This window comes from Syngnathus floridae, chromosome 16, assembly GCF_059516105.1.
Source record: "Syngnathus floridae isolate MCC-2025c chromosome 16, RoL_Sflo_1.0, whole genome shotgun sequence".
In the NCBI taxonomy this organism is placed as follows: domain Eukaryota; kingdom Metazoa; phylum Chordata; class Actinopteri; order Syngnathiformes; family Syngnathidae; genus Syngnathus; species Syngnathus floridae.
Window position 1 is genome coordinate 1,799,533 of NC_142428.1, and position 28,000 is coordinate 1,827,532.

The 28,000-nt window shown below is 42.1% G+C and overlaps 1 protein-coding gene and 2 long non-coding RNA genes across 7 annotated transcripts in view; 1 reads left to right on the forward strand and 2 right to left on the reverse strand.

The window, feature by feature from the left end:
- Positions 1–9,958, forward strand: part of LOC148384878 (uncharacterized) — a 40,233-nt gene extending 30,275 nt beyond the window's left edge. The window contains exon 5 of one of the 4 annotated variants that reach the window (XR_015863402.1): positions 9,913–9,958. This is a non-coding gene — a long non-coding RNA (uncharacterized LOC148384878). Of the gene's footprint in view, positions 1–1,070; positions 1,165–8,796; positions 9,090–9,548; positions 9,625–9,912 lie in introns of those variants that run through there. The other 3 variants (XR_015863401.1, XR_015863398.1, XR_015863400.1) reach the window with 3 other exon arrangements.
- Positions 9,959–17,845: 7,887 nt separating this feature from the next.
- LOC148384879 (uncharacterized) lies at positions 17,846–20,715 on the reverse strand. The gene is made up of 3 exons (XR_015863567.1): positions 20,570–20,715; positions 18,835–18,998; positions 17,846–18,696 (listed from the first exon to the last, which is right to left on the reverse strand). It is a non-coding gene; the product is annotated as an uncharacterized LOC148384879 (long non-coding RNA).
- A 3,751-nt stretch (positions 20,716–24,466) lies between these two features.
- bsdc1 (BSD domain containing 1) lies at positions 24,467–27,779 on the reverse strand. Of its 2 annotated transcripts, none has more exons than XM_088356300.1 (11): positions 27,727–27,779; positions 27,047–27,101; positions 26,856–26,972; positions 26,576–26,743; positions 26,427–26,481; positions 26,237–26,352; positions 26,079–26,147; positions 25,820–25,904; positions 25,301–25,741; positions 25,035–25,138; positions 24,467–24,956 (listed from the first exon to the last, which is right to left on the reverse strand). In XM_088356300.1, exons 1-11 carry the CDS (start codon positions 27,762–27,764, stop codon positions 24,927–24,929), a joined length of 1,278 nt encoding a protein of 425 aa, XP_088212426.1. In that variant the 5' UTR covers positions 27,765–27,779; the 3' UTR covers positions 24,467–24,926. The 2 variants fall into 2 exon arrangements, with proteins under 2 accessions (XP_088212426.1, XP_088212427.1); XM_088356301.1 differs by having other exon boundaries at positions 27,631–27,735.
- Positions 27,780–28,000: the final 221 nt, after the last annotated feature.

Genomic DNA, 28,000 nt, shown 5'->3' on the forward strand with positions numbered 1-28,000 from the left:
CGTTGCGCTTCTTTTAATCAGACCCAACTCTGCAGCCTCTGACAAGTGCAGTGCCAGAAAGCTGAGTCAGGGCCAATTGACCATGCAGAGCAGACAAGGGGCCACGCCGAGCCCTCCCTCCCTTCCCCACCACGTTAATGCCAACCAAATCATTTATCAGCAGGCAGGCCAGTCCAGTGTGGCCAGGGAAGGGGAAGGCCCGCTATGTCACTATGACACTGTGTGCGTCTATGTGAGACATGATTGTAACTGTCTGATGGGATTTCACGCACCCGCTCGTACAGTGGAATGGGTGCCAGGCAGTCAGATGTGTTAACGGTAATGCACAATGACTAATAGAAGCCTACTCTAAAGCCCTGTCTGTCATTCGCCCATCCATGACTTGCCACACACTGTGTTTCCCTCAGCCCTCAACAATGGCAGCTCTTGTGCAATGAAGGGGCAAAATGTCTCACTGGCTAATGAGCAAAGTTGCTTTCTGTTCAAGGGTTGTGTTCGTTTGTTCCTTTTTGCACGCCCACTATCTCCGGCAGTGCAAAAAGAAAATGAAGTAAAAGGAGGAAGTTGTGTTTTTCTAGCCCAATAGTGGCAATTTAGATGATGCGAGATGAGCATGCAAGAAAAATCCCCTGTTTTCCCAGCTTTCACTATGACGAATACTTTGATTCACATCCAGCCCGACAAAAAGTACCAAGTCCTCCGACGATCAGAGGCCGGCCGACATTTTAATCTTTCTTTGTTTTGTCAAAGGAAAGGACAGCTGCGGGTCAAAAAGCACACAGCAGCTTAAAAAGAAAAGACCCAAAAAAAACAAGTGCCACTTTAAATACGAGTTTCCACCGCAAAGTGGTGCCCTGGTTTAGCGAGACTTACAGATTTCTTCACTCTAAGGTCACGGATGTCATGATTTCAAATAAGAAAACATTTTTGGGTATGGAAAAAAATGAGGCTTTTTTTTTTTATTCATTCTACAGCTTAATATAGTAGACAGTAGATTATAGAGACTAAAGAAGCTTTGTTGTTGATTGCCAAGAGTCAGTAAAATAGCATCCATGTCTTTTGTTCCGCAGAGAATCAAGTTTTGAGAAGGCTTAACCTCAAATGTCTTTGTGGGGTCCTCCAGCGGCCAGTGGGACATGTTTTTTTGCAAAATTTACAAAGCGCAACTGCGGCCTCCTGTTGTGCTCCCTGGAAGTTTTTGTGGGAAGCACTCCAGGAGTCACTCAGTTTGCTACCCGCCATCTCAAAGACAAATAATCCAGCATATTCAGTGATGGGGGTGGTATTTTCTTCTCTCGATGAAAAAATCAAATGAGAAACAGAGCCACTTTGATAAAGAAAAAAAAATATTTGACAAGAAATGCCTCATGTGGAGCAAATGGTTCCTTTCTGCTAAGCAGCCTTCTTATTGTCTTTCACAATAACAGAGAATCACCAACATAGTGTCAATTGACAAACCTTATCAAAAGATATTCAATAATACATAAGATTAGCTGTATTAAATCTTGTGCCTTTCAAAAAATCATAATGCACAGGTATGACCAGTAAATGTATTGTTTTAAAATTTTAGATCAGCCCTCCTCTGTACTAGCATACAGTCATATGAAAAGGAATTCCAAAATAATAAGAAACAGATACCTAAATAAATCTCCAGCTAAGCACATTTTTGTCAGTAATTACAACACAAATGATTGTCAGATGCTCCACATTGACTTTACCGCACATAATCAGCTGAATGGAAAACATCTTTGTGAGTCAGACTGTAAGTGTGTGTGCGTCAATAGGAAGCACCTTTTGGATTCTGCCAAAGAGCTCCACATGCTGATGTCACCTCTTGGCACGACTTTGTGATCTTTGGACATGATCAGCAATTGTGCCACAGCCAACCAGTCAGCTTATTGGGTTTGACCCCGGCCACTGATGTCATGTAGCAGGAATGCAAACAAGCTGGCCGATGTTGTGTGCAGGTGTGTGTAGCGTGTGTGTGTGTGTGGTGGGCCGGCAGCCACGCTACAGTAGTGTTTATAGAGTCGGGCTGTTGTCCGGGCAGCGCAAACAGCTTGCCAGCTGGGACCGTGTTGATTTTTCACTGGACAAGCTGTATATTTAGTGCACTCACTGCTGACTGGGTGTGAAGTTGCTGTGCCAACATTTGCCATGGCCGGACGGCCGGCCTCTCAAACGCTGCTAAATGGGCAACTATTTGCTGAGCGTTAAAGGACAATATTTTAGCACTGTCTTGTATTTTTCATGATTGGAATGAAAAGTAACGGGGGCTCTGATTTTGTTTCGGTAGAACGTTAAGCAGTACGTAGAAGTGCTCAGTGTAGTGTGATTTAGAATGTTTAAGTGGTGCGGTTGACGTAAAAAATCTTGAGCAGCATTGCTCTAAATATGTTCAACAACTCTTGATATTATGTTACAGGCAATGTGAACATTGGCGGGATGAAGCGCTTCTCCGATGACACTATTTATTTCATGGCTCTTTTCACCCGATACCTTGTGTAGATTATATTGGGCCAAACAAACTGGTTTGGCGGAGGACTAAATGAAGGGCAGCGAGGAAAAAAAATACCAATGAATGCAAAAATACAAAAGTTGGAAGGGCTTAATGTCCTTTTTTTTAAGTTCTTCTACACTAAAGACACCCATTTCCTTAATGGAAATTAGTTTGTGCACATAAAATTTCTTCAAGTCAACAGATGACCTGAAGATGATATAGTACCGATTTTGCAGACTCTGCTCTTCCCAGAACCCAGAATGTTTTTAATTACGTATCTCAACGCACACATGGATAGTGAAGTGAAGTGTGTGTGGAATTCACATCCTGTGAGCCATGTGTGCTTCTATCGAGGCCATAAACTCACATTGGACACGGCTGGTGAAAGCGTGGTTTCACTTTACTGTTCATAAAAGTGTCGTGCCACTGTAGTGGCTTGCTTTTCTCCAACTCTAATTAAACATTGTTAGCAGACTTGATGATGCTGAGCCCATACAATTTTTCCATACAAGTTATTTTGGGAAAGGACACTGCTGTTTTATGACAAGTAAACATGGGAGATTCTCTATTTTTAAAACTGCCACTGAATGCAATCTTATTTTGGGGAAGTTTTTTTTTGGAAACCACAGTAATGTAACTTTGAGTTTGTGTTGGTTTGCTGTGTAGAAAGTCTAACATTAGATGCTTTTGCATATTATTCATATACAGTAAGAAATGTAGTTCTCGCCGTCCTGTTATAAATGTCATTTTAATGCTCCGAGAGTGAAATATTGAAGGCGAGAGCGAGGAAAAAAGGGAAATGGTTGGTTGAGAAATGGAATGCATTTGTCAAAAGCAGTATTGCATCTCAATTGGACTTTGTAGTCATCTGGAGTTGGAGTTGCTACATATATTCTGCTATGGAGCCCACATCAAACAACATATGCTGCTTCTGATGTCACTCCAATCCACAAAAGTTGGTGAAGAAATTAAAATGGGAATCTGTTATGCACAGAGAAGATTAAAAGATAATGCTATCCTCCACAACTTTGATACGATATAGCTTCCGATTGAACTCAGATTTTTTTTTCCGTTTGACTCTGCAGAGTTAAACTCGATGACCTTACGATCGTCTCTTCGCTACTAATTAGACAAAGCCTTTATGTCCATAGAAGACTGTTTAATTTGCTCGTAAACCACTACATCATGGGTGATGGTGACATTGAGAGGGTGTGGTTCGCACCTGGCAACCCAAATATTAAAATAGCATTTATTTCAAAGACAGCATCTTTCTGCTGCTTCCAACCATGACAATGTATCTCATTTTGAAATGTCCCCGACCACTCGTATGAGCAAAGTGGCTGTAAAATCTGTGATTTTACAATGTTGCCCTTAAAACGAGCAGGCGCTGAACGTTTTGTGTCACGTTTATGGTCTTTCTTAGTCTTGTGGGACATTTTTCGAACATGGCAACTAATGCCTCATAGATCCTGGCACACTGATGCAGAATGAAACATTTGTCACCTTTTATTAGTGAGAGATGATGCTTTTATGTGATATATTTGTACTATTTTGATTTTATGTGAATCGTTTTGACAAAATGAATCTTATTGTTTTTTAATGAAGTGCAATGTCATATTTATGACGTGATGGTTCCATGCAAGGTCTCTTGTAAGGATTGACAGGAAATTTTGGCCATGTAGTCATTTTCAGCGGGATTTCCAGCCATCAACATTATTTCCCTCCTTACTCTTTTTATTGTACCACCCTCTCCTTTCAGCACAATTGAGACGAAAGCGGGTTTCTACAGTCTAATCCCAGAGCGCTGAATAAAAATTGCTTGGCGAAGGTCCCCCCCCACCCCCCTCTCTCTCTTTGTGGCTGTCCGACATCCCCGTTTCTTGATGAAAATGTCCCCGCTGGATGGAAGGCATTAGACGCCTGCTCTAATCCCATGTAATTTCCCACAATCCCCTTTTGCTTGCATCCTGCCAAGGAGGCCTTCTGCACCCTGCTGAGCCCTTCTAGCTGCTGGCTTTGGCTTTCCCACACCCCTGCTCAAGGAGTATTTCCTGTACTGGTGGAGAGGAAACAAGAGGCTGTGTCTTTCCTTTACTCCTCCTCCTTTCATTTGGCTTTTCATAGGAGCTAAATCGGCAGTAGAAGCACATGGATGAGTCGTCCGATTGACCTTGAGCCACAGAAAGCACGAGATACAAACAGTATATTGTGGAGCAAGGTTGCTATCATCACTTCCCCCTTCTCCAAAATCACTGCTTTTTACTTTCTGGAACCATTAAAAACAAAAAAAAAGCCAACTCAGCATACTGAAATGTGGTTCTCTCATTTCCTCCAAGACTGACTACACCAGTGGAATTTGGATGGAAAAGTGAGTTTACTCGGTGGTTCGAGACGCTGCATTTTAATGGTCCACAGAGGCGGGAAAACATTCTACCTATGTAGTAAAACAAAAAAAAAAAAGATGGACAACCTCTACAAGATTAGATTTACAGCAGATGTTCAGTAAAATTGGCGTTTCAGTGATTCCACCGTGTAAAACATTCCCTTGACTGTCACATCTGGCATTTACCTTAACTTCCTGATGTGCGTGTGTGTGTGTGTCGACGTTCGGGAATCTCCAGCGCCATTGTTGGACGTCATCTCCCTTGAAATACGGCAATTGCTCGGCAAGTGGTTCAACCCAAACGTAATCACAAAGTCATCACATCTGTTGGGGAATTGTAAATCAGCCAAAGAATCTGAGCATAACCATGACTGCAGTTTCATTCAGGGTCTCGGTTGCATGATGTTAGCCAAACGTATACAAAGCGGCCTGTTAAATGCTCGCACTGGGATGGAAACGTTGTACTGGTATTGTGGCTGATTCTCGAAATGCATTCATTGCGTCTTGAGTTTTTGACCTTTTACAGGAACATTGCCAAATAATGTGCCCTATAATAAGAAAAGGGAACTAGATGTCAACGAATGACTGGAGAGGGAAGGGAAGGCACAGTTCTCTGCTCCACCATCTAACTCCTTGTAAAAACATGGCCATGCCAAGCAATCAAAATGTAAGGCAATATAAACAAGAACCGCAACTATATACCAAATTGGAGGACGTACAATAAAGATGGCCGAAGATTAAGTGCCGTGCTAATTATAAAACTGGAGTAAGGAAAATAATTCCCATGTGAGACTATGATAAGAGAGAAAAATTAAGACATTTGTCAGAGTAGCGCTATCCATAAAATGTTTAGCATATCACTATTAGCGAATGTCTTTTTTTGGTGACATATTCACAAAAGCAAAAATGTCACCATGCTTTCTTTCACCAAGCAATATTTTATTTAGTAGGATTACAATCAGTCTTTCTGTTTCTTATCTCTCTAAACCTCCAAGCCAAGTAGCGATATGCTGGAACCTTTAAAACCAACCAAATGAAATTGGTGTCTGTGGTCTGGATGCCCTGATATGCTCTTTAGATGTATGGTATGCAGCCTTTATCTCCTCTCTGATCCTCTCAATGCTCTGTCAGTCAAGCGGCTTAGGTCACCGGGTTCAGACGGCGCTCTGCGGCATCATTCATTACAGCCTCGGCTCCTGCCACTGAGCTCGTGCGACGATCAATCGGCAGTACGTATGAATCAAGGCGTTCACGAGTATGTTCAGATGGGACATAAAACATGCCTCGACCCAGTTAATTGCAGCCTTTTTCGGCGGTCGTAAAGCAAAGTGTTTCGACAATTCCGACAGGCCTTTTGGTGGAAATGTCTTACTGTGGGTTCAGCACTGTCTCCACTTTAATGCGAAGGGACCCTGAAGCCCTTAGCAACCTCATTTCTGACGTTGACTGTAATTGTTGGACGAGAAACACTTTGCTTTACATAAGAAGCAATTGTTCGGACCAAAATGACACACGGACGTTTTGAATATTTAAAATGGGTTAATATTAGAATGTTGTATTTGTAATTTACACTGCAAAAATGTCATGGTGGTGTAGTTCATTTGATTTAGCACAGCTGGCGCCGTGGGTTAAAGTCTATGGATTTCCCCAAAAAATGATTTATGATTAAATTAAACACCCAAATCTAACTGCTGGTGAGACTTTTTTAAACTATACATTGATGACATATTTTCTGTTCCATCGTTACCTTGCTAATATATGCATATTTTTCTCTTCTTAAAAGTGATGAAACACTTGCTATAAAATATTTACCATAAAGTATTTCCATCCTCATCGACCTTCACATGTCAAGTACAGCAACGAAGGTCAACAGTGCTCCCATTTGGGACCTCGACTGGCTTTAGGGTATGTTGGAGGAGAAAGGTAGGAGGGCAAACTGATAAAAAGGAGAGACAAGCAGAATGATAACCACATCAGCAATAAAACTAGACAAGAAGTCTATTGCACAATCTTGAATCTCTCACTATCTACTTTCAATCCGACTATTATTTCCCCTTTCACTGTGAGTGCAGCTGCTTCCGGAAATGCGCGATGGCTTCTATAGGCAGAGGCTCGCTAATGTACGAGTGTGAATGCATTTATGGAATCACAAGGTCAAAGATCATCCATTCAGCAAAGGTCAGGGAGGAAGTCCCGTTCAGTGTGGGTTGAATGCTCTCAACAGGCGGTGCATAAACAGAATTAGAGGGGCAAAAGAATCTCAGTCAAGCGGCAACAGAACCAAACCAGACCTCCAGGAAGAATGGCTTCGTTAGATGACCTCCATAACTCTATTTTGAAACTTCTCCCTACCAGAACTTGGCTTTTTTATTGACATTCTCTTTAATGCAAGAGAACTTTTAGCTACAGTATCATGTGGTGGCCCACTCAGCATTAACTTTTCAAGGCTTGTATCGGCCATCTGCTTTTAATTGCCAACATTTTGAGACTGTCTCAAGGAGAGGCTCAGGTCTCATCTGGATCTAATATATGATAAGAGCAAGCTGAGGCATCCTAAAAGTGCCTCATGGCAGTGGTGATCAGGGATGGATAGTTTTACAACAACGGAGAAATGGTCACCATCAGTACTTAGTTTGAAGTAGGCTATTATCCATTTAATAACTGCAAACATAGAGGTTGTAGAATGTCCTAAAGAGCTCCAATCGTCAGAGGCAGGGCGACTTCACTTTTGTTAAAGATGGAGGAGGAGAAAATTCCTGTTTGGTCAAAGGGCAAACGGTTCACTTCCTGCTTTGTGGCTGACGCCGCTGGAGGAGGTCGTTTAAAGATGCCGACCTCTTCCTCGCTCTCCCCGCCCTCAAATATTCAAAATAACGACCCCGAAAGAATGAGAGAGACTCCCCGGCAGCATTCCCCACCCGTGAGGTTTTCTCTGCGGGCCTCCCAGTGCCATCCAATCCCTGGGGAGCTGCTGCGGATGGACGTGATTTACTGGTGGCCCCTGTGTTTGTTTTCTCTACCCCGGCTGTTGGTTCAGCTAAGCACCCTGCTTACCTACTTTTGCTGCAGCGGGCGATGCTTTTGTACATGTGCTATGAAGGGGTGATGGCGGAGGCACACGTTGCAATTACAATAAATGTGTCGCTCAAAGTGTGAGGTGCGTTAGTTATAATAGCAGATCCATGGCGTGAATGTCAAGTTTGATTTGACTAACACAGTTGGCTCACGCCCCCTCTCAGTAAACCTGGGGCGCTGCCAGTGTCCATTAGAGGCGCTAATGTCATCATTTGACACATGATGCCCATAAAAGTATTTCTTTTCAAGGTGGCCAAGTGGTCTTAAGCATACATGAGGACTCTTACACATAATTGAAAGCATTAGATCTGCTACATACTGTATGCACATAATCTGGATTGTGGATTGTCATTAGACCAGTGTTCATCTAATTGCATCGATATCGCCGGAGGGGAGGGCCCGCGAGGTCACGTGGCTCTCACCGGGTAGCCATCACTAGCTGTCTCGAGTCTGCCGCCGCGTGGCGCGGCCTGCAAAGGTTGGAGAAACAGGAAGTAGGATTTTGTCCCAAGCAAGGCTGCCTGTATTTCTTTATTCACACTATATTATCATACAGAATATTTTGAAATATATGTTGACCAAATTATAGTGATGATCACATTGCAAGTACAATAAATATGTTGACCAAATCAATACTTGGCCATTTTACTGAGATCATCTAACGCCAAAGTTCTACATAGTTTAAAATTGAATGATGCCTATTTTGGGCATGACATGGTGTGATGGATGGATGGCTGTGCCACTTTGCGCCAACTTCAGCAAAGCACCTCGCTCTGGCGCATGTGCTACACCTTTCCATCTAATACATTCTGACAGCTATTCTTTTTTTTCCTCCCAGTCTCAGGTCACGTTGGGTTGATCTAATCGGACGGAAACAAATTTTCATCCACTCACCTTGAAAATTCCAAGTGCTTGTGAAACCACCTGATATAATCGTTTTTCTAACTAGCACGTAGGTCTTGAGTCACTTCAGCAAAGTCACCCACTTAAAGCTAAGCTGGCAAAAAAAAAAGCCGAGCTGTCAGTAGTTTTGATTCCCTGGTGGCAGTTATTTATATATGGGCCACTGATGGTCAATGGAGCTGTGCTCAGAGGACCAAATATTATCCATGCATGAGTTCTTTCTAAAAGAACACTTTGAAATAAAGCTAAACATGAAAACCTTTCCCCTGCTCAGCGGAGTGAACTCAATACAGTTGCACTCAACCGTGATGTAAACATGTCTTTTTATTTTTTATTTATTTATTCTTAGAAGGGGGGGGCGCAGAGGAAGTTGGCTGTAACCCAGAGTCAGCTGTTGGCAAATGTTGCAACATGCAGACTGTACATGTCATCAATGTCAGATTACGTCACATGAATTAAGACAATTTTATCTTTACTTGCACATTTATTCATCAGAAAGCACAATGTGTTTTACGCACAATTAGAACTCGTTAGCATTTATTTTAAAATGGAAGTGGATAAAAATGTGCATAATCCAAGAAGAATTGTCATTTTGATGCTGATACTGCTCAGTATGTGACATGGGGGACATGATCTGCAATCTCAGCTCTTTCTTTTCTTTCCCCTTTGCATCTCACTGATCCACAGATGCTTCTTCAGTTGATGAGGCATTTTTTTGAAGTCCAGGTTCCTTGATGGAAGAGAAGGTGATTGGAGAGCATACGTGTAAAGAGAATATGATGAGGCAGTCCATCCTTCTTGTCCTATTTAGTGGCTGAGGAGGAGACAGAAATGATAAAAGCAAAAAAGAAAAAGTAGCACAGCAGGACTGGTGTCAGATGTTAAAAATCCATGCAAGGAAGGAAAAGATGACAAGAGATTGAAATCACATGGAAGAAGCTAAAAATGGAGCAATCGGCATCTTAAATATGAAAAGCTTTTGGCTGATGCTGGAAGTTGCTTGAAGTTTCTTTGCGTTATTGATGAGCCTGTCAGGCCAACTCTTCATCAGGTTGTGGGAAGCTGAGGAGGAGTGAGAGAAAGAAATGCAAAGGGGGAACGTTTGGGTGAAAGGACGGGTTCGACGGAAGGTCTTCTGTATCGGTGTCAAACTCGAGGCCCGAGGGCCAGATACGGCCCGTCACATCATTTTATGTGGCCCGCAAAAAACAAATTGCGCATGCACTTCATGTGTCAATACTTACACTTACAAGGTGTTGACAGCCATAATGGCCCTTCAAAGACTGATGCGGCCAAATGGAACGTTAGAAAGAATGAGGAATCAACCCTTAATTATTTGACTCTTAAAGGAAGTGAAAATATTTATCACATTGTGCATGATGGTGCCTTTAATTCATATTAAAGTTAAAGTCCCAACGATTGTCACACACATTGGGGTCCCATTTTTATAGTCTTTGGTATGACCCGGCCAGGGTTTGAACCCACAACCTTCTAGTCTCAGGGCGGACACTCTACCACTAGGCCACTGAGCTGGTATAGCACCGCCGAGTATGTGCTGACGCCTGGGATCGAACCAGGTTCTTTCGGGGCAAGAGGCCGTGTCATAGACCAGTCGGCTATGTCGACCTAATAAAAGTCCCGATGATTGTGAGCAGCAGGGGGGGGCCCCATTTCAACCCCTTACACTGAGTGCCAAGCAGGGAAGAAATGGGTACCATTGTTATAGTCACTGGTATGACTCGGCCGGGGTTTGAACCCACAACCTCCCAATCTCAGGGCGGACACTCTCCTCTTCGGCCACTGAGCTGGTAGGGAACTTAATATTAAGTGCTGACTCTGCAGAACATGCACTCCCTCTGATTGTTTTTTCATCCGCTCTTACTTGAGCCAAGATGGACAGAGTGACTGCATATGAGTCATTCTGTCTGCCAGTTGGCTAATCCTCCATAGCCAAGAGGAGCAGCGGTCCGGCAGTCTGGTCGGCTCTTTCAACCATGACCATGATTATTTATTTCCTCTGGGCACAATCTACTTGTGGGGCTTTCAAAAGGCCAACATCTGACCTATATTTGGGTTTTTTTTTTTTTTTTGCTTTATTTCAACTCAAGTCCAAGTTTCCCATTCCTGGAGCAGCAAACTATTAAATACGGCCTCTCTTGAAGTAATTATCATGTTAGTTTGGCCAATCTGGTTTTATTAGTCACCCGGGAGCCTCAGCTGAGTGCCTGAAATGGTGTGACACAGACAGTTAAGCAAATGTCCCTCTTAAAGAATAAATATTTGTGGGTGCTTACAGATCCATGCTAAGGTTATAATCTTGGGTTGGATTATAAAGATTTTATTGCACGGCAACGTGACTGTGGTCAACTTCATGCATCTTGCATCTTTCCTTGTGGCTTTTGATCAAGGCTATTCGCTCTGGCCAAACTTACATCATCCAGGTCTGTAAGCAGTTCCTCATAAATGCACTGTAGGTGCTTCCATCTTCCACACGGTTTCTGGAAAATCAGTTTCCGCTGCCATGTCGAGTATTGCGTTTCTTAGTTGCTGATTTTTACAGGATCGAGAGAAGTCGTTTGCATTGGCTACGAAACAAGTTAGCTTTGTTCATGACCGCAGAAGTACATTTTTTAGCTACGCCTATCTGCAAAAATACCAAAAGTTAATCTAACCCGCCTTCATGTAGATTTAGACGGTGCCTTGTGCAAGGATTTTATTTGTATAGCAACAGCGCCTTTAGTTTATTTATTTTTTGCTGAAGGCATTTTTAATTTCTGGCTTGTCTTTCACAGTCAAGGTCAGCCACTGTTGCTCGGTTTGCTCGGAGATGATTGTTAATGCCCTGACCTTCTCCTTGAATGATGCTGATTACCACAAGTGAGCGTATCAGCCGTTTGCAGGTGTTGCCTAAATGTTGCAGTTGATGTTTAACGTCATTCCTTATGTTTTACTAAAGAGCATGAAAAGACAAGCATGTGAAGGAAGCAGTGGGAGATGAGCAAAGAAGAGGAATACAAATGAGAGGTGCGCCGTGGGTTTAAAAGAGAGGAAGGATGAAGGAGAGGGAGTAGAAGACAAGATGAAAGAAGCAAGATGAGAGAAACGTGTGAGGGTGGAAATATAGATAGCTGAGAAGAAGACAAAGAAGAGTGGAAGAGAGGTTTAGAAAGAGAAACATGTAGTGCCGTCTTGCCAACCAACGCTTCCGTGACCTAGATTCTCTGCTTCTCCCCGGATCCCACTCTCATGAATGTTTGATTATGCCTCCAACAATAGCTGTATTTACACTTTTTAAATTACTACTCATCTGCAGAGGGGAGAGAAAATCAAAGCCATTCAACGTGGCAGGAAAATGGCAGAGGAATTGATTTGAGAGCATTGACGTGAATGACGTGTAGGACCAAGCACACACACACACACAAACTTCCTCCTCAGCATCATCAATCAACCAAGCTTTATTTATAGAGCACTTTCCATATAAACCCAAAGTACTTTCCACGATAAAAAGGCAAGGTTAATGGGCTGACAGACAGACATACTGCGATAATAAAAAAAATCAAATTTGTAGTATTTATTATCTCCCAAAAATAAATACCTTAACAGTCCAAGCCCTGCATCTCTGCTAATGCTCTCCATCCCCAAACCTTGGCTAGGCACATCTTCCAGCATCAGTCGTCACCATGGTCACAGATAAACCTCTGTCTGTGTTGCTATGGTAACCATTCTGGGAAGTTAAGCCTGTGACTGCCATGAGAAGCAGGATAGAGAAGAGCCTCATAAGGCAACAAAATGGCGGAGAGATTAAACAAGACGCCGTTATCACAACAAACAAACAATGGATGCTGGGAAAGCACACAATGTGTCTTGAACTCATTCTCCTCAGTGGACATATGCGCATGGACGCATAAACATGACGGCCCACATGCACACACACAGCTCTTAATCCCATTCCAGTAACCAGAGAGAATTGGTTCAGCATCAGTAATCTCTGAAAAACCCAGTTTGGGGAATTTGTTTGATATCCTGCTCCAAGTAGAGCAGATGAGAGGCTAAAGCTAGCAGCTAAAAAAAAAAATTGAGAGCAGCAAAAGTAACAGCAGAAAATGTGATGCGCTTCTTCATTGAAGAATAAGCAGGACTAAAGTATTTTGAAAATATGTCTATGCTTGATTGTACAAATGAAGATCCATAAATGCATCAAGAACCTGACACCAACATAACTCGTGAAAATATATAATTATAACTATAACAGAATCTAATTCTTCATGTTTTGTGCAGATAGCTGCTGTTGTGTTTTGCTTCTCAAAGTTTGCTCTAACAACTTTTGACTTGATCAGAGGATGGAAAAATGCTGACATCATTGCAGGCTAATGATTTGGCTCTGTCGGGATGAATTTCAAATTAGATTTTGAAAAACACACTCCCATTTCTACCATGATTTGATTCAAGCATGCCGAAACATACTTATCGTCACGATTGTTATTAATATCGTAAATGTGTGACAGTGCTTTTGATAGTGTTCAGTTGGCCTTGACCAAAATCTTTTACACGAGTGAAAGGTGTTATAGGTCCAACATTTTCTTCCGTTTTGTGCAGGTGTAACGGCCTTGTATCTCAATAGCTTTGCCCTCAAGGTGCATTTTTCTTTCTGCTCTTCCCATGGACTAGTGTTTCAACCCCCACCCACTTTCCACTTCTTACACTCTGGTGGAGACCTTGTCCCCTCATGACCATAGTCTGGCTCGCTTCATAGACCAAATCATTTCGACTACCCCTTACCCCACAGTTGCCATGGGAACCATGTCCGGGTTTGTGTCTGCTAGGGGATTGGTTGCCAGGGGCTAGATGCTTTCCAATCAAATCTGTTACTGGGGTGTGAGAACCCCCTATCGTGGACAGCAGCAGAAACTCAAAGGAGTGAGGGAGAGGGGGCGCCACCTGTTGGACAAGGCTGTTATCTTGTGGTAATTGTTTTGGTTGATTGGCGCAATCACCAGGGCAATCAATTTATAGCCATTTTTTTTCTTAATATATATACCATGAATTTATTTAGGTCATTTAACTTGAAGCAGCCCCCAAAAAATGGAATTCTCTGCCTACTGCATGGTCAGGGTGAGATGTCGTCATGATGACAGCTGCCAGAGCACTGATGCCACTGACAGCTTTGTGATAGATGAAAACCATCTATAGTGCCAAGCAGAGACACGGTGGACCAGTGATTGTCTAACTGGGCCGTGTTTGCCATCTGTCACTGTCAGGAGATTCAGTGTCCCAACACACCCAAAAACATTGCACATTGGCAGGTAATTATGTTGCCATCCATCACTAGCAAAAAGCTGCAGCCACATTAGCTGTCCGTTTCAGGACTTTTTCGATGAGAAACACTTGACCGCAATCCTTGACCCTAAGCACCATCTATTTACTATTTTACCCAAGTTACTGTCCATGACTGACTTCTTGTTAATTAATAAATAAATAAAATAAAGTTTGTAATTAAATATACAAAAAAAGTTTTTAATCATTAAATAAAAAATGCTTTGAGTAGCACATGAGCATTTAGTTATGTGACTGTGTTCCTCTCATTGTGTTTTAACTCAAGCAGAGTTTGACAGTTTGATGACTGAGTTTTTTGGCTCGGAGGACAGGATGACAGATGTCTCATAAAAGTTTGGCTTACTCCCGAACAATCCTTTTCTTGTCCTTCTCGTTTCGGTCTTCTCACTCAGTTCTCAGTTCAATGCTGCCTCCCTCATCCTGCCGCATAGCATATCTTCTCATCTACGCTGGAATTACAGCAAAGCCAGCATCTCAGAGGAGCGCTTTAGATTGCTTGCAAAGGCGAATGGGATAAATGAGCTTCACATGCACAAAGGAGATGACGTTATCGCTGCAAGATGTCTTAATGAGTTGGTGGGGAAATATGGAACGCTATTAATTCTCATGAACTGAGAGAAAGGGAAGCATTGTTCGACGTAAATACAAATACATTGAGATATCACGGCACTGTGTGATGTGGAAATATAGTGGCAAAGGGATGAGAGACATTATGAAAGTGACTGATGCATGATACATTTCCATCCTTATGCGCCTGCTTGTCAAGAGAGACGACCGTGGAGATCATTCAAATTGTGTTGTTTAAAAGCCTGTAACCATTCACTCCATCTTACTCAGACACCAGCTACCATCTGCGATTTTGTATTAACATCGTGAGATTCACCTCAGCTCGTTGGCCCACATTTCAAAATATTCATATTTATAATGCAGATGGATTAGAGAGTGCTGCTGCTGTGAAATAAATCACATCAGAAAAAAATGCAAGGTAGATGGGATCCAAACAGCTAATTCATATTCATTTCTGTCATAAATTGACTAATCGCATAATTACTTTAACAGCAAAGTTTTGCAGCATGTGTTTGGCTCCGAATGAAGAAATTGAGAAGTTGGTTGATGCGGGTCAAGTGTCAGATGTCTTTTCAATATATCTCACAACTTCGCCAAGACTCACAAAATCAAACAAAAGTGACTGCAGCTTTGGCTAACATGCCTCAGATGGTTTTATATGGTCTTTCAAATTCATTTGATATGGTCTTTCAAATTAAAAGACATCTTGGAGCTTCCATGACATAGGGCTTGGGGAAAAAAAGTAGCATTTCGGTATGTGAAGTTTTATTTTTTTTTTGATAGGCCTTCATTTAAGCTAAAAATGGAAATATCCGATGATGTCATCTTAATGATAATGTGATCTTTGAAAGTGATGCTACATGGTCAGGGAAACGCTGCGGATATGACAAAATAGATTTGGAAACATGGAAAGTCAGGAAGTAGAGGTCACGGTGGTAAATGGCTTTGCAGCTTGTGGTTAACAACCACCATGTCAGTGACCTGCAATTAATGTTTGCTTTTTATAAATTGACACATGACATTTCCCCTGAAAAATGTTCCTGTTGCTTTTTTTACACAACAGCCTAGACAAGAAACCTCATGGACAAACATAGTAGAGATGATCATGTAGTTTGCATGAGGTTTTTGGATTAACAAAAAAATGGTCAGCTGAATCATGTTTGCCACATTTATTTAAATCGAAAATGGTTTTATTTAAGATCCACCTTTTGCACTCTCCAAGGACTGTCCAACCCTCTCAGCGTCATTCCATATGTTGACCGACATTGAGGGTGTGGTGAGTCTCCGGAGGACAATACAATAACAATACGTCTTCTGCTTGACACATTCTTTCAAAACTAGCCAGTAAACAGCTGCAGCGAAAATCGTAAAAGATTCATGTTCATGACCAGACATGATGGGACTGTGTGAATCCAGAAGGTTTTGGAGTCACGAATAGGGACTGGACCTGGTTTCCGTTCCGTGCATGTTTTTGTCATTACACAGCAAACTTCAGTTACAGCAAACTGTTGAGTTTGGAGAAGGAGCAAACTTTTTTTTTTTTGTCTGCCTCTCCAACATTATTATTATTAATATTAAATTATAAAACAGTTCAGTTCATTATGAAACACATTTGTGGAATCACCAATTTAAAATGTAGCCAAAAATCTGGAAAGCACAAGCGAGGATGAGGCGCACTCGATGTATGACCAAATGGACACAGGTTCAACTCGCATTGTGGGAGAGCTAGTTTGCATTCCTGCAGGGCTATTGGCCGATGTGACGGCAAGCTATGAGTTCTTCAAACTGCCTATAAGTATAAATTTTTTGTTCAGGGATTTGGTGAGGCTGCACAAAAAGAGGGGGCGTAAAAAGGCAAACTAGATAAGGTGACAAAACAAAGTCAGTTGCTGATAAACATCTGTACAAGGTTGTTATCGCAGCGTTCACGGATGAGAGCATAACCAGGTGCCGAGCAATGCGAATGAAAACAAAGAAAGAAATTAGGATGAACTGTAATGCAGAACACATGCAAGTCAAGTGAAAGGTCAGCCAGTTGGGGGGGGCGGGGGCGAACCATTTACGAGCACATCATTTCAGGCGACAAAAATGTAGCAAAAAATGTCATATGGCCTTAAATACTTTCGCGCCGAAAAGTTATTTTCAAGTAAACCGTTCCATATGTCGAACTAATAAATAATCACAATCCTCTCAAGACGGAATCTTTAGCAAAACATCTGGGATTCTTCATTATGCATGCAGCGCTATACACATGAGGATGGATAGTTTCCAAAGCCAAAAGAGGGAGAAAACCAATGAAGGGGAAATGCTGGAAAGAAAAGTGGCTTGTCGGCAAAAAGTGAAATATCTGAGGCTTGGCACCCAACCAAAGTCCTGCGTGGCCATGTTTATTGTGATAATCTTTGCGTTGGCGCTCCAACACTCCCTCTTTTAGTATTGTGTGTTAGGTAGTTAGGGACAGATGCCATGGAGGATTACGGATTGTCAACCCTGGAAAAAAAAAAAATGCACTTGGATACTGCAGATATCATTCCAGTGTTTGCCTGTATAGAAAGTTGCTTGGATATTTTGTGTTTGTCTTGTAATGTGACACCGATAGGGTGAAGTCAAAGCGAAGGAAGAAAAATGCAGTTTGATCTAACGACGTCTCTTCCTCTCTCTGGATCTTCTAAGTGGAAGATTTCAATCTCTGGCATGTTTGTGTCCCAGTAAATTTAAACCCAGAGACACTTGTTGACCTGGCAAAATCTCCATACAAAAGAGCAAGTTATAGATTTGTTACTTGAAAAAAAACAGACTGAGACTCGGCATACCGAAACAGCTGTGTGCATTCCAGATGTTGGATTTCATGCACAATATTTTAAAGCAAAATAGGCGGAAGCAAGGTTTTTTTTCCAGATGTTTGAGTGTTGCTGTTTTTGTTTTTTGTCCATGTGTGTAATTGAGTGAAATTAAACTGCACAGCTCCAGAATAATCTTGACTATGTCAAGAGTGCTTTAGGGAACACCCGCTGTTCCAGACTGCTGATTAAGACTCGTGCTTCCTGCTTTGTTTTGAATCAATTAAAGTGGTCCTGCTTCTTATTAATCTGACATAAGAGACTGATAAGCATGTCTCGGCTTTCTTCACTAGTCCCTTTTTGTTAGATGGATGTGAATATGTTGCTGCTTCTGTTTGTCTCCTCCAAGACTCGAAAATCAGGAAACCAGAGTAACTGATTTACGGCTCGTCGTCTGCTGTGGTGTTTGTTTGTGTGACCATGTGGGAGGACACATGTCTGGTTTGGTATGTAGTGCTTAGAGCATAGGTGTCAAACATAAGGCCCGGGGGCCAGATACGGCCCATCGCATCATTTTATGTGACCTGCAAAGAGAAATTGTGCAACGGCTTCATGTGTCAATACTATAATTGCAAATTGTCTTCACTTTTAAAGCCAACAATATTTTCCCTTTGTGTTGCAAAAAAATACGCTTAGTCTAAACAATGAACGTTGATTTCTGAAGTCTCATTTCCATCCAATCAGGTTTTCAGCATTGCTGTATAAGATTGACATGCAAAGCTTTTCATTGTGCCGTTCATCCTTTTTCCAGATGCGGACTTTGCGTGTTGTTAAGGGTGCGTAGTGGGTGGGAATGTCCGAGAAGTGTGCGTCATTGTCATGAGTTTTAAGATAAACCGGCCTGATGAAATAAGAGCCTTCGGCCTTGCCGTGGCCCCCATCATCCATCTGGTGATGTCACCTGTGATTGTGTGTTACACCGAAATGCCTGCGTGTCTGCTGGTGTGTGGAATTTCAGCCCATTAAGTGACCCTGCAGAAAGGCCTTTGGGAACTGAGGAGGCTTGATATGCTTGTCAAGTGGAAGGTTGATGCATCTTCAGCACCGCCGTGCCGTGCCGTGCCTCCAAAGCTGTTTGTGTGCACACGCACGCGCTGAAAGCATTTGGGCCATTGTAAAAAAAAAAAAGAAGCACTTATTAAACCAAGACCCCACCCTTGCTCATTGGGAACCTGAAACCATTCCAAACACTGCAGGAGGAAAGGGCTGAAAGAAGACAGAGGTATAGTTACCTTTCCATTCCCATGGGTGAAAGCATTTTGCTTGGATTAGTTTCACACTCTCACTGGGACCCTGGAGGTGAAAGGAGCGTCCAATCAGGATTAGCGAGCTGTAAAGGGCTTCAGATAGCCTGGTGATGAAGAGGAAGAAAAACGGGCCGGTCCCGCCTTTCTCGCTGACAAAAAGAGGAGGCGGGAATGAATGCTTGGCAGGCAACAGATGTGTGTGCGTGTGTGTTAATGAGCGACAATTGTTCTCAACACTGCACTAAGCGCTTAAGTTGCCAGTCTGAATGAAGGACATCTACTGGGCTTGCCAAAAATGAAGGGGATGCTAAATCTAGGAAGCACAACCGCTTGAGTTTTTGTGGCTGTGAGAACGTGCAAATGTGCAGGTGCATGTGTGCGTGTCTGGGTTCTCACCTGTGAGCTCAGACACAGACACTCATTGCTGCTCTTAATTATCTCCAGCATAAATCAATGATGGGTGCGTTGCCATGGCAGCGAGGGTTGGCGACGGCAGGAAGATAAAACCGAGTTTTTCATTAACCTTTAAATAACTTGCTATTTATTTTAGTAGCACCCCTATGAATACCAATTTATATTTGGGAGTTACAAAGAAGTTGGATGAGAACTTTTGTGTTAAATTGCTTAAATGCCATGTATGGAGGTCAGTTAATACAATTAAGCCTAGACAGCAGTGACCAAATTTAAATAGGCAGTATTTCATCCTGAAAGTGAATAAAAAGAAAGATAATCTGAAGATATTTTTGTGGGAGCCGAGTAGAAGTGTTTTCCTATGTGTCTTTTGTCTGGGAAGCACATCAGCAGACAAAAGGCAGCATTAGCACTTGCGCCTGAGGGGGAACAAGGGCAAGTGAAGGCTCTCTTTGTATACTAGGCTCACGGACATTTTGGCTGGGAATGGCGTTTTAAAAAGGAGCATTTTCCACATGCCTCAGCACTAAGTGAGGCCTCTGTAACCGCTAGTAACTCAATTGTGCCACATGATTTCTTGGTGAGTAATCCACAAATGGGCACTCGGTGCAAACGGCCTGGAATCCGGGCCTAATGAGCCAGCAGAGGCAAGTCCGGGGAGGACACAGAAAGAGACCCCGATGGTGGACCCAGGAGGATGAGCTGATAGATTGATGGAAATGCAATGCACAGTTGGCTGAATGGGAAAAGAATGTGAACAACGGTTTACAAAGAAGTGAAAAACCAGATGAGTCAAGAACAGTGCAGCCAGGAAGTGGAAACCGCAAAAGTATTCACAAGTATTACAAGTCTGCCATAGTTGGCATTGTTTTCACGTGTGTAACGCTTTAGCTCTGAAGATCCAACCACAATAGACACACAATGCAAGAGATGTGAACTGAGAATTCTATATGTGGCGATCTGGATTGCCATGCAATTCCTCCTACACGCACATTCAAGAGTCTGATGAGAAGTTTCATTCATACAAGATTGAGAAGAAGGACATAATGGTTCGTGGAATTCCATTCAAATGCACAATTTGGGCATCATGAGAGCTTTTTATGCCAGACGCTCCAAATAATATTCCGAATGCTATTTTAAAAAAGATATCACTTGAAGGTTATAGCGCGAGACTTGGGAGTGGAAATGACTAATTTAGAGCGACTCCAAAAAAAAAATCCCATCCAATTGGACCTCGGAGGAAACAAGGACACAGTTTCCATAGCAACCATTTTTCGGCAAAGTATTCCTTCTTTGTTGTCTCACTCACCGTATCCTATTTTGGGTCCAAATAAACCTCCAACAAGTTTAGAAAACAAGCAGCCCAAAGGAAAGAAACATTTGAACACAGTTAAAGAGGAGAGAGGGATTTCTGTTTCTGGGAAGGAAAGATAGACATAGAGGAAAACAAAACATTTAAAATCCAGATGCACCCCTGGAAAAAGGCCTGAGTGACAAATACTAAAGCAGGTCGATATGGCAGCACTAAATCTAGACATGCAGTGACACAACTATTCCTGCCCTATATTTCATATTTAATCTGCTCCGCCTGAGGATATCTTGGCCCAGTGCTGTGTGTAATCTTGTCGAGGGGCAGATGGCCCCGTCACAGAGTCAATCGGATCCCCTGGATTGGGATGGTGTCCTCCAAGGGCCGCTGTGCCAGGATCAGCAGGTTTGGCTGGTGAGATGCGGCATCAGCAGAGTTCAGGAAGAAGGTCATGCTACCGTTTTTGATTTTCAAGGTCTAGAAGTATTCAGTCACTTGTAATACAGCCTGGAAAAGGTGTGTGGGTTTGGTTGATCGTGGGAGGTTGGCTGCTTGAAAATTAGATCTTGGGTCAAAAAGGTCGCGGGCCAGATTTGGCTCGTAGTGTATTTACATCTGGCCCACGAAGACAAATTGTGCATGGATTGTGTGTCAATACTAATATTGCAAATTGTCTTTACTTTTAAAAATAGAGCTGTTTCTAGCAATTTATATTACCATTCGTCTTCTTACTAGTCTCTCATTTCAAAACTAGTTATTCATTTTTCCCTAATTCAGGAAAAACTAAAATGAGGTAAACACAAAACAATATGTAAAAGTTTCCTAGGCAGTACATTGAATAGTTACTTGAATATTTCAAAGTGAGGAAAGCAAGTAGCAGAATGGAATGAATAAAATATGTGAAAGCAGGCAGAAGCCTTACATCACACACTGGCAGTGAGTGTGTTGACAGGCGCTCTATTTTAAAACAATCACACTTGAGCTCAACACTCGTCCTCATCAGACCTTTTAGCTCATCTTGGGAATTTTCTTCAAGTTCCGTTTACGCTACTGCCTGCAAGGAAGATTTGTGTTTTTTTCATCAGTCTACCTTTAATTTCTAAATTCACAAGAGATCACTGCAATATTTGGACATTTGAATTTGCAGTCAAACTCCAAATGGCCCCCAAACACTCAATACGTTGTTATCTCCAATTACTAGATGATGTGAGGGAATGCGTGTGGTCTTCTTAATGGATGAGGGAAAGGCAGACAGTGCTGAGGGACAGTTGAATGGTATCCCGGAGCAGACTTAATGAATGACTGCATGGGACAGTAATGAAAAGAGGATGGAAAGGAACGGAAGGAAGGAAGGAAGGAAGTTTGATTTGTTACTGAAAAGATGCACTGTGCATCTTTTCTTTTGGATCTGTGTGTGGTGTCATGCATACAATTCAAATAGTCAATGCATAAAAGAGAGGAAACAAACTGAGACGGGCTACCATGTGACCTGTGCAGACTTTTCCCTTTTATTAACTGGCCATTGTGAAGAAGTTGAAATGGCAATATGTGATTTCGAGAAGAAATCTCATTCTTCATTGTACAGCTGCTCTTCACGCGAAGAATGAGAACATGTTGAGCATAAAGACAACCAGAAGGGAACTTCAGCTCACGTTCCCATAAGATGGCGCAGAGGAGAAAAGCAGACGTAAAGAATGGCGAAAGGTTGAGTGACTAAACATTTGCTTTGGCCGCTGCAGAGTAGTCTGTTCGTCCCCGAACGTGCACCCAGAGGAGCCTCTGGTTTTGTCCATAAATCTGAATAGGGTGGGAGTTATCATACTTCCTCCCCCCCTGCATCCCCTCCTCAACTAAACCCCACATTCCTCCCAGACACTGCTTCATCCAAACAAAGTGGCCAGTTCCCACCACTAGAAAAATCTTTGTCACGGAAAAAAAAAAAGAACCGGACCGTCTTAAGAGTCCTTGGGTTCATTTTATTTTACACTTCCTATGCATAAAAGATATATGTTCATTCTAACTTCTGAGAAAGCGGAAAGTAGAATTTGATCGACTATCTTCACTCACACATTTTAATCCACCACAAAGGAGAAAGTGAATATGTGAAGCGTGTTTGGGATCCATAAAAGAGGCGCGGGGTCGTAACGGAGACAAGCTCACTGACGAAATGAGTGTGAATTCAGAGGCCGCTAGTTATAGAAACCCTGGCAACACATTCCAATGGTGTCTGCCTTGTCCCTCAGAGCAAGTCTTTTGTGCTTATTGAAAGGCAAAAGGGGGGCAGGAGAGACCGTTACAGGGTTTCTCCCTTCAGGGTATGGAGAATAAGAAGACAATGAGCTCATCTGTACACTTTTGTGGTTTTCATGTGCCTTTGTGTGTGACAGATGTAGCTACTTGTTGATGGCATGCATGCTAGATGGGATACGGGAAGTGTTGTGTCAACAATGGATTATGAGGAATGCTCCTCTGAAGGAGCGTATACCTCGCTCCACTGTTTTTGTTTGGTCAAATGATCCAAGCATGATATTGGCAATTGCTAGCGGAGCGTTAGTGGTGGAGTGTAAACACACACATAAAGAGAAGCTTGGGTGGTGGGCTTCAACAGGAAATTCCTTTATAGCCTTTCTGCTGACTAAGTGAGAAGTGAGGAAGAAAGAATGTAACGTATATGGTGTCTGTGTAATTTGGGGTCCAGTTAGGGCAACATATGCACAATCCATTACCGCACGATTGTGAAGGAGCCATAAAATAATCCCATCAAAATGAGCAGTTAGTATTTCACAAGACCGCTGGGGTGAATTTGCTAAATGCTTAATTGTTATTATGAGATGCGGCAATGTTTACGTGCAGCAGATCACAAATCAAGATTCGGTTGAAACATCCAATCAGTGTTAATGGTGATGAGACAAAAAAATACTAAGTAATCAACCTATTTATGATTCAATAATCCAGCCAACAATCACGCTCCACTAATCTAAATAAAAATGGGAAAAGCAGAGATTGAGTCCTTTATGCAATGACCCATATTAACTACAATACTGCAATTAGAAAAGCTGCATAGAAAATCTGGATGATGGTCGCTTGAATTCATCCCACTTTAGTGAAATGAAGAGGGATTCGGTGTGAAAACAATTTGCATAAATAAAGGCGCAGATGGTCAACAATGGTGATGTGGGGGAAATGTGGTTAATCCACGTCTGTGGGACGGCTGCCACAAGAAAAGGAAGGAGTGGCAGAGTCTGAAAGGAACAGAACAAACTGGAACAACACTGACTCCGTGTGTTTCATTTGGGATCTTACAACCAGTTTTATACAGACCGGCTCATTTGTGTGGCAGCGCTCATAGTTTACATTAATTTGTTCTTGAATCATTATGATTTCAGGGTACTTGTATTGTAAAAAAAAAAAAATTCTTTGCATAAATAACAGCATCTATATAATTTCATGGTGCAAGAAAAATGAAACTTAGTAATATCTCATAATTCTTTTAATAGCACGAACAATTGAGAATTCATACTGAAAGCAACTCAATGGAAAATTGATGTAACAGCTTTTAAGAACTTTTGAGTGTGAGTCTCAGACAGTCAATAACAGACATGCAAGACATTGCGCAATCAGATAACTCCAGGGGAATACAATGATTTGTATCGTATTAAATTGCAGACAGCAGTACTTTTTGTGAAATGACTTTGACAGATAGCCATGAATTGAGGAAAACAAAAAAAAAATGGGTGTGTGAGTGACTGTCAAACTTGGCAGGTTTTAATTAAAACTTCAAATAAATCATTTGGAGCTTGTAATGTAAAAATGGAAATCTAAGGGTGTTAATACTTCCGCTAGGGACTGTAGATATTGGCATAAAAAGCAAAAAAAAAAAGAAAAGGCAGGCAAGGGTAGGCTTAATAATTGCTCTTTAATAATAATAATCAAAAATGACTGCTGTAGTATTTATTATCTCCCAATGGTAACAAGCAGCACTTATGCCATTTTAACCTACAGTTAAGCCAGCAAAACGTACATGAAGAAGAAAAAAAAAAAAGTTCCTCCATTGTTGTGGGAACACATCTTCTTGATTACAAACGCCATCTATTTACTGGTGTCATTTGCTCTGCATTCCGGGGTAGCTCCAAGAAATAGTCAGGGCCCGTCACGTCACGTTGTCTGGCTTAGAGGCCGACCTAAATCTTGTCTCCCTTTACAACAGGTTTACCAAAACTGGTCCAAACCCCGTGTGGAAAATCTCCAACTGACAATTATGACAAGGTGACAGTGTGGACAAAGATTTAACAACGCATGGTTCATCTGCAGAGAACTAGCTTGAATGGCAGGGACATGGTTGATGCTGCAGAGGCTCTCATTCCCAGTTCTCCCAGTCTTCTTCAAGCTAGTTTGAAGGAAGAAATAAACACTCATAAGTATGCCACCGATTCATAAGCGACTAAAAATGATATCCAAGACAAACCTCTCCAGACGCTTCAATTTTAGAGAGCGCCATTTGCACTTCTTCTTCTGTCATGTCCAGATCAAAGTCTTTCTCCCAGTCCTCACTCACGTCGGTACTAGAACCTGGTGGATGTAAGCGAATTAACAGCCTTCAATTTTCTGTCAACTTGGCTCCAATATCATTTCAAACAGATTTAGTTGGACATGCATCATTGTTCACCTGAGCAGTAAATGTCTGACTACAATCAAATAAAAAAACCAAAAAGGAACCTCGGATGAATGTACCCTTTTTGCCATTGTTAGAAGGCGAAGACTTGCCACTGTCAGAGTTCAGCTCAAACACTCTCAGGTCATGGGGTCCTTCTTCCTTTCCAGCCTCTACTTTTGCTGTCATGCGTGATGTGACCTCTTGCTGGGTTCCAGTTTCCATTTGTGTCTGCTCAGGCTTCTGCACTTTTTGCATCTTGTCTACACTATCGTCCACAGTGACCTCGGTCAGCTTGCTTGCCAACTCGGTGTTGACCACCTCCAGCTGCGTTGGCAGACTGACGCTGTCGCTGCTAACTGAGAGGGTGGCGTCGCGTTCGTCGGCGGGAGACAGCGTTTTACTACTAAGCTGCGTGGTTGCTGCGGGGGTCATCGAAGGGGTAGGCGCTTGCGTTGAGCTCATGTCCAATGGGGGTGTAAAGTTGAGCTGTGATGAAGACACTGTACCAAGAAAGTCGTCTAACAGAAACAGAAAGCCCATCGAGGTAGTGTGAGTGAGTCAGGTTGAAAAATGGAGTCAGTAAGTTGCTTGCATACCCTCCTCCTCTTCCTCCCAGCCTAGGGTCTCCGTTTGGGAAGTCTGTTCTGCCCTCTGCTTCAGCACCAGCCGCCGTGCCTCCTCCTAACAATGCAGAACAGTGCAGAAATCACAAATGTTTTTGAGACGTTTATCATCATTCAAATTTCTCATATTCAAACGAGGCAGCAGGGGGCGTCAAAGCCTATGAAACGAGTTGCATGTTGGGGTTGCACTTCATTTCAAAAATATGCACCATGTACTGAAGGATGCGCTTACCTGGTCCAGCTGGAATACTTTGTAGAAGTACCTTTGCCAGAATTCCGAATGGGACACCGCTGCCGGAACCTTTGATTGAAATATCCCCCAAAAAATTAACATTTTCTGATTGTTTTTGTTACAAGCATCTCACGGTAGCATGACTGAAGTACACGTACCATTTTTGTGTAAAGCGCTCGTATTGAGGGACTGCCAATTAACAGCTCAGAGAGCTCGCCTTTCTTATCCTCCATACTGAAGTTGGATAGCCAGTTGTCAAATTGCTCTGGGGGGCCTGAAAAAAAAATACAATTGTATAATAATTAAAAGTTCTTCAGATAACTTGGTGCCACTGAGTGAACGTCTTACCATCAGGCTCATTGCAGTATGTGGCAGGATCAGCCTGCAGACTGTAGAGACGTGCCTATAGAGTCATTCATTTGTTTAGGGTAAGATTAGTATGCCTTTAAATAATTTGGGAAACCCCAAATGATGATGATATAACTATAAAAGTCCACCTTTGAGCTATCGTAGACTTCTGTTGTTCCAGCCGGTGTTGCCACCAACGTGATAACATCACAGTCGATGGTTTTATCAGGGGGTGGTGCGAGTGTGTCTGTTATGACTCCCAAAAAACTAGAAAGACTCTTCTTCACCTTCTCTGTGGTCTCTGATGAGCCTTCAACCTAAAAAGAATGGGACCATAAATGTTTAGCCCATTCAAATATATGACAAAACATAACACTGTGTTATATAACAGGCTGAAATGCAATGACAAAATAGACAACAACCACTTACCGCTAGCTTATTTTTGACCGCAGTGGCTGTGGCCACAATTGAACAGGCTGTGTCATGCTGCACTACTGTGGAGAACTCTGTCAAGTCTCGCTTAATAAACTCTAAGGCCTCTGATGACTGCAATGACAATAATGACATTACAATTGGAGCAAACACTCAGGCCAAAATATGATGTGGAAAGAAATGACTACCTTGTCTTTGACGGCCTGGAAGCTTTGATGAAGCCAGCCTCCCCACCAGCTTTCTCTGTCATCGTAAGATTCATATTAGCTCGATACACATCAAGTTGAAAAATCTGCATGCACGTAGAATCACTTTCCTGCTGCAAAGTCATCGTCGATTGTATATAACAATGACTCTGCTCCAATTTGCAACCAATTGGCTAACGGTTGTGACAGTTGGAGGCTAACGGTCTGGCAAAATAAACGCTTCGCTGTTCTCTATCAATGCTTAGTCAATCATTTTGACAAGTTAAATATACGCGTCAAGCGTGGATATAATGCACTATTCTATTTTATTGTACGATAAGTGGCGATTAACGTCGTCGAGAGCAAATACATTCAAGCTAAGCTAACGGTAGCCATGCTATGTTTTGTAAACAAACGCACTTCCTCTAACGATCCTGAGCATTAAAAAAAAAGAAAAGAAATTGCAGTTCGTGCGCTGTAGTTTTAAAAAAGATTATAACAACGCAAGGTTACGAGTTGCAAATTCATTTACGGACAACTAAAGCAACTTTTAAAAGTAAAACTAATATGCGCGACTTCACACTCACCCTTCAGCCATCTTTAAGAGATGACATCATCACCAGGATTCTGAACTCTAACCCCAGCAAAGCAATACATACGTGACGAAAACTGTTTATACTTGCCTCTTCATCATCATATATTGACATATACGTAAAAACATATCACTAATAATATACTTTGGTCACCTTTAGTTTTTACTTCTCGTGTTTATTTTGTTGTCGTCACGTTTACTATCTACGGAGGTCTAAGAAGACCAATTTTAAAAGACTACGCGTTTTTGTGTTTTTTTTTTAATTATTATGAAGTGTATATGTCTTGCAGTTGCAAATAAATTGTTTTCATTCCTCCAATAATGTTGCTGGATCAATCCAGAACTGCAAGAAAATGGTACAGGCA

Bases quoted from the DNA above. Each gene is read 5' to 3' on its own strand.
- bsdc1 (XM_088356300.1), bottom strand. From the start codon at position 27,764: ATGTTTTTACGTATATGTCAATATATGATGATGAAGAG. The intron at 26,482-26,575 runs GTGGACTTTTAT...ATGACTCTATAG, and splicing joins AAGTCTACGATAGCTCAAAG to GCACGTCTCTACAGTCTGCA. The intron at 26,148-26,236 runs GTACGTGTACTT...TTTCAATCAAAG, and splicing joins GAGCGCTTTACACAAAAATG to GTTCCGGCAGCGGTGTCCCA.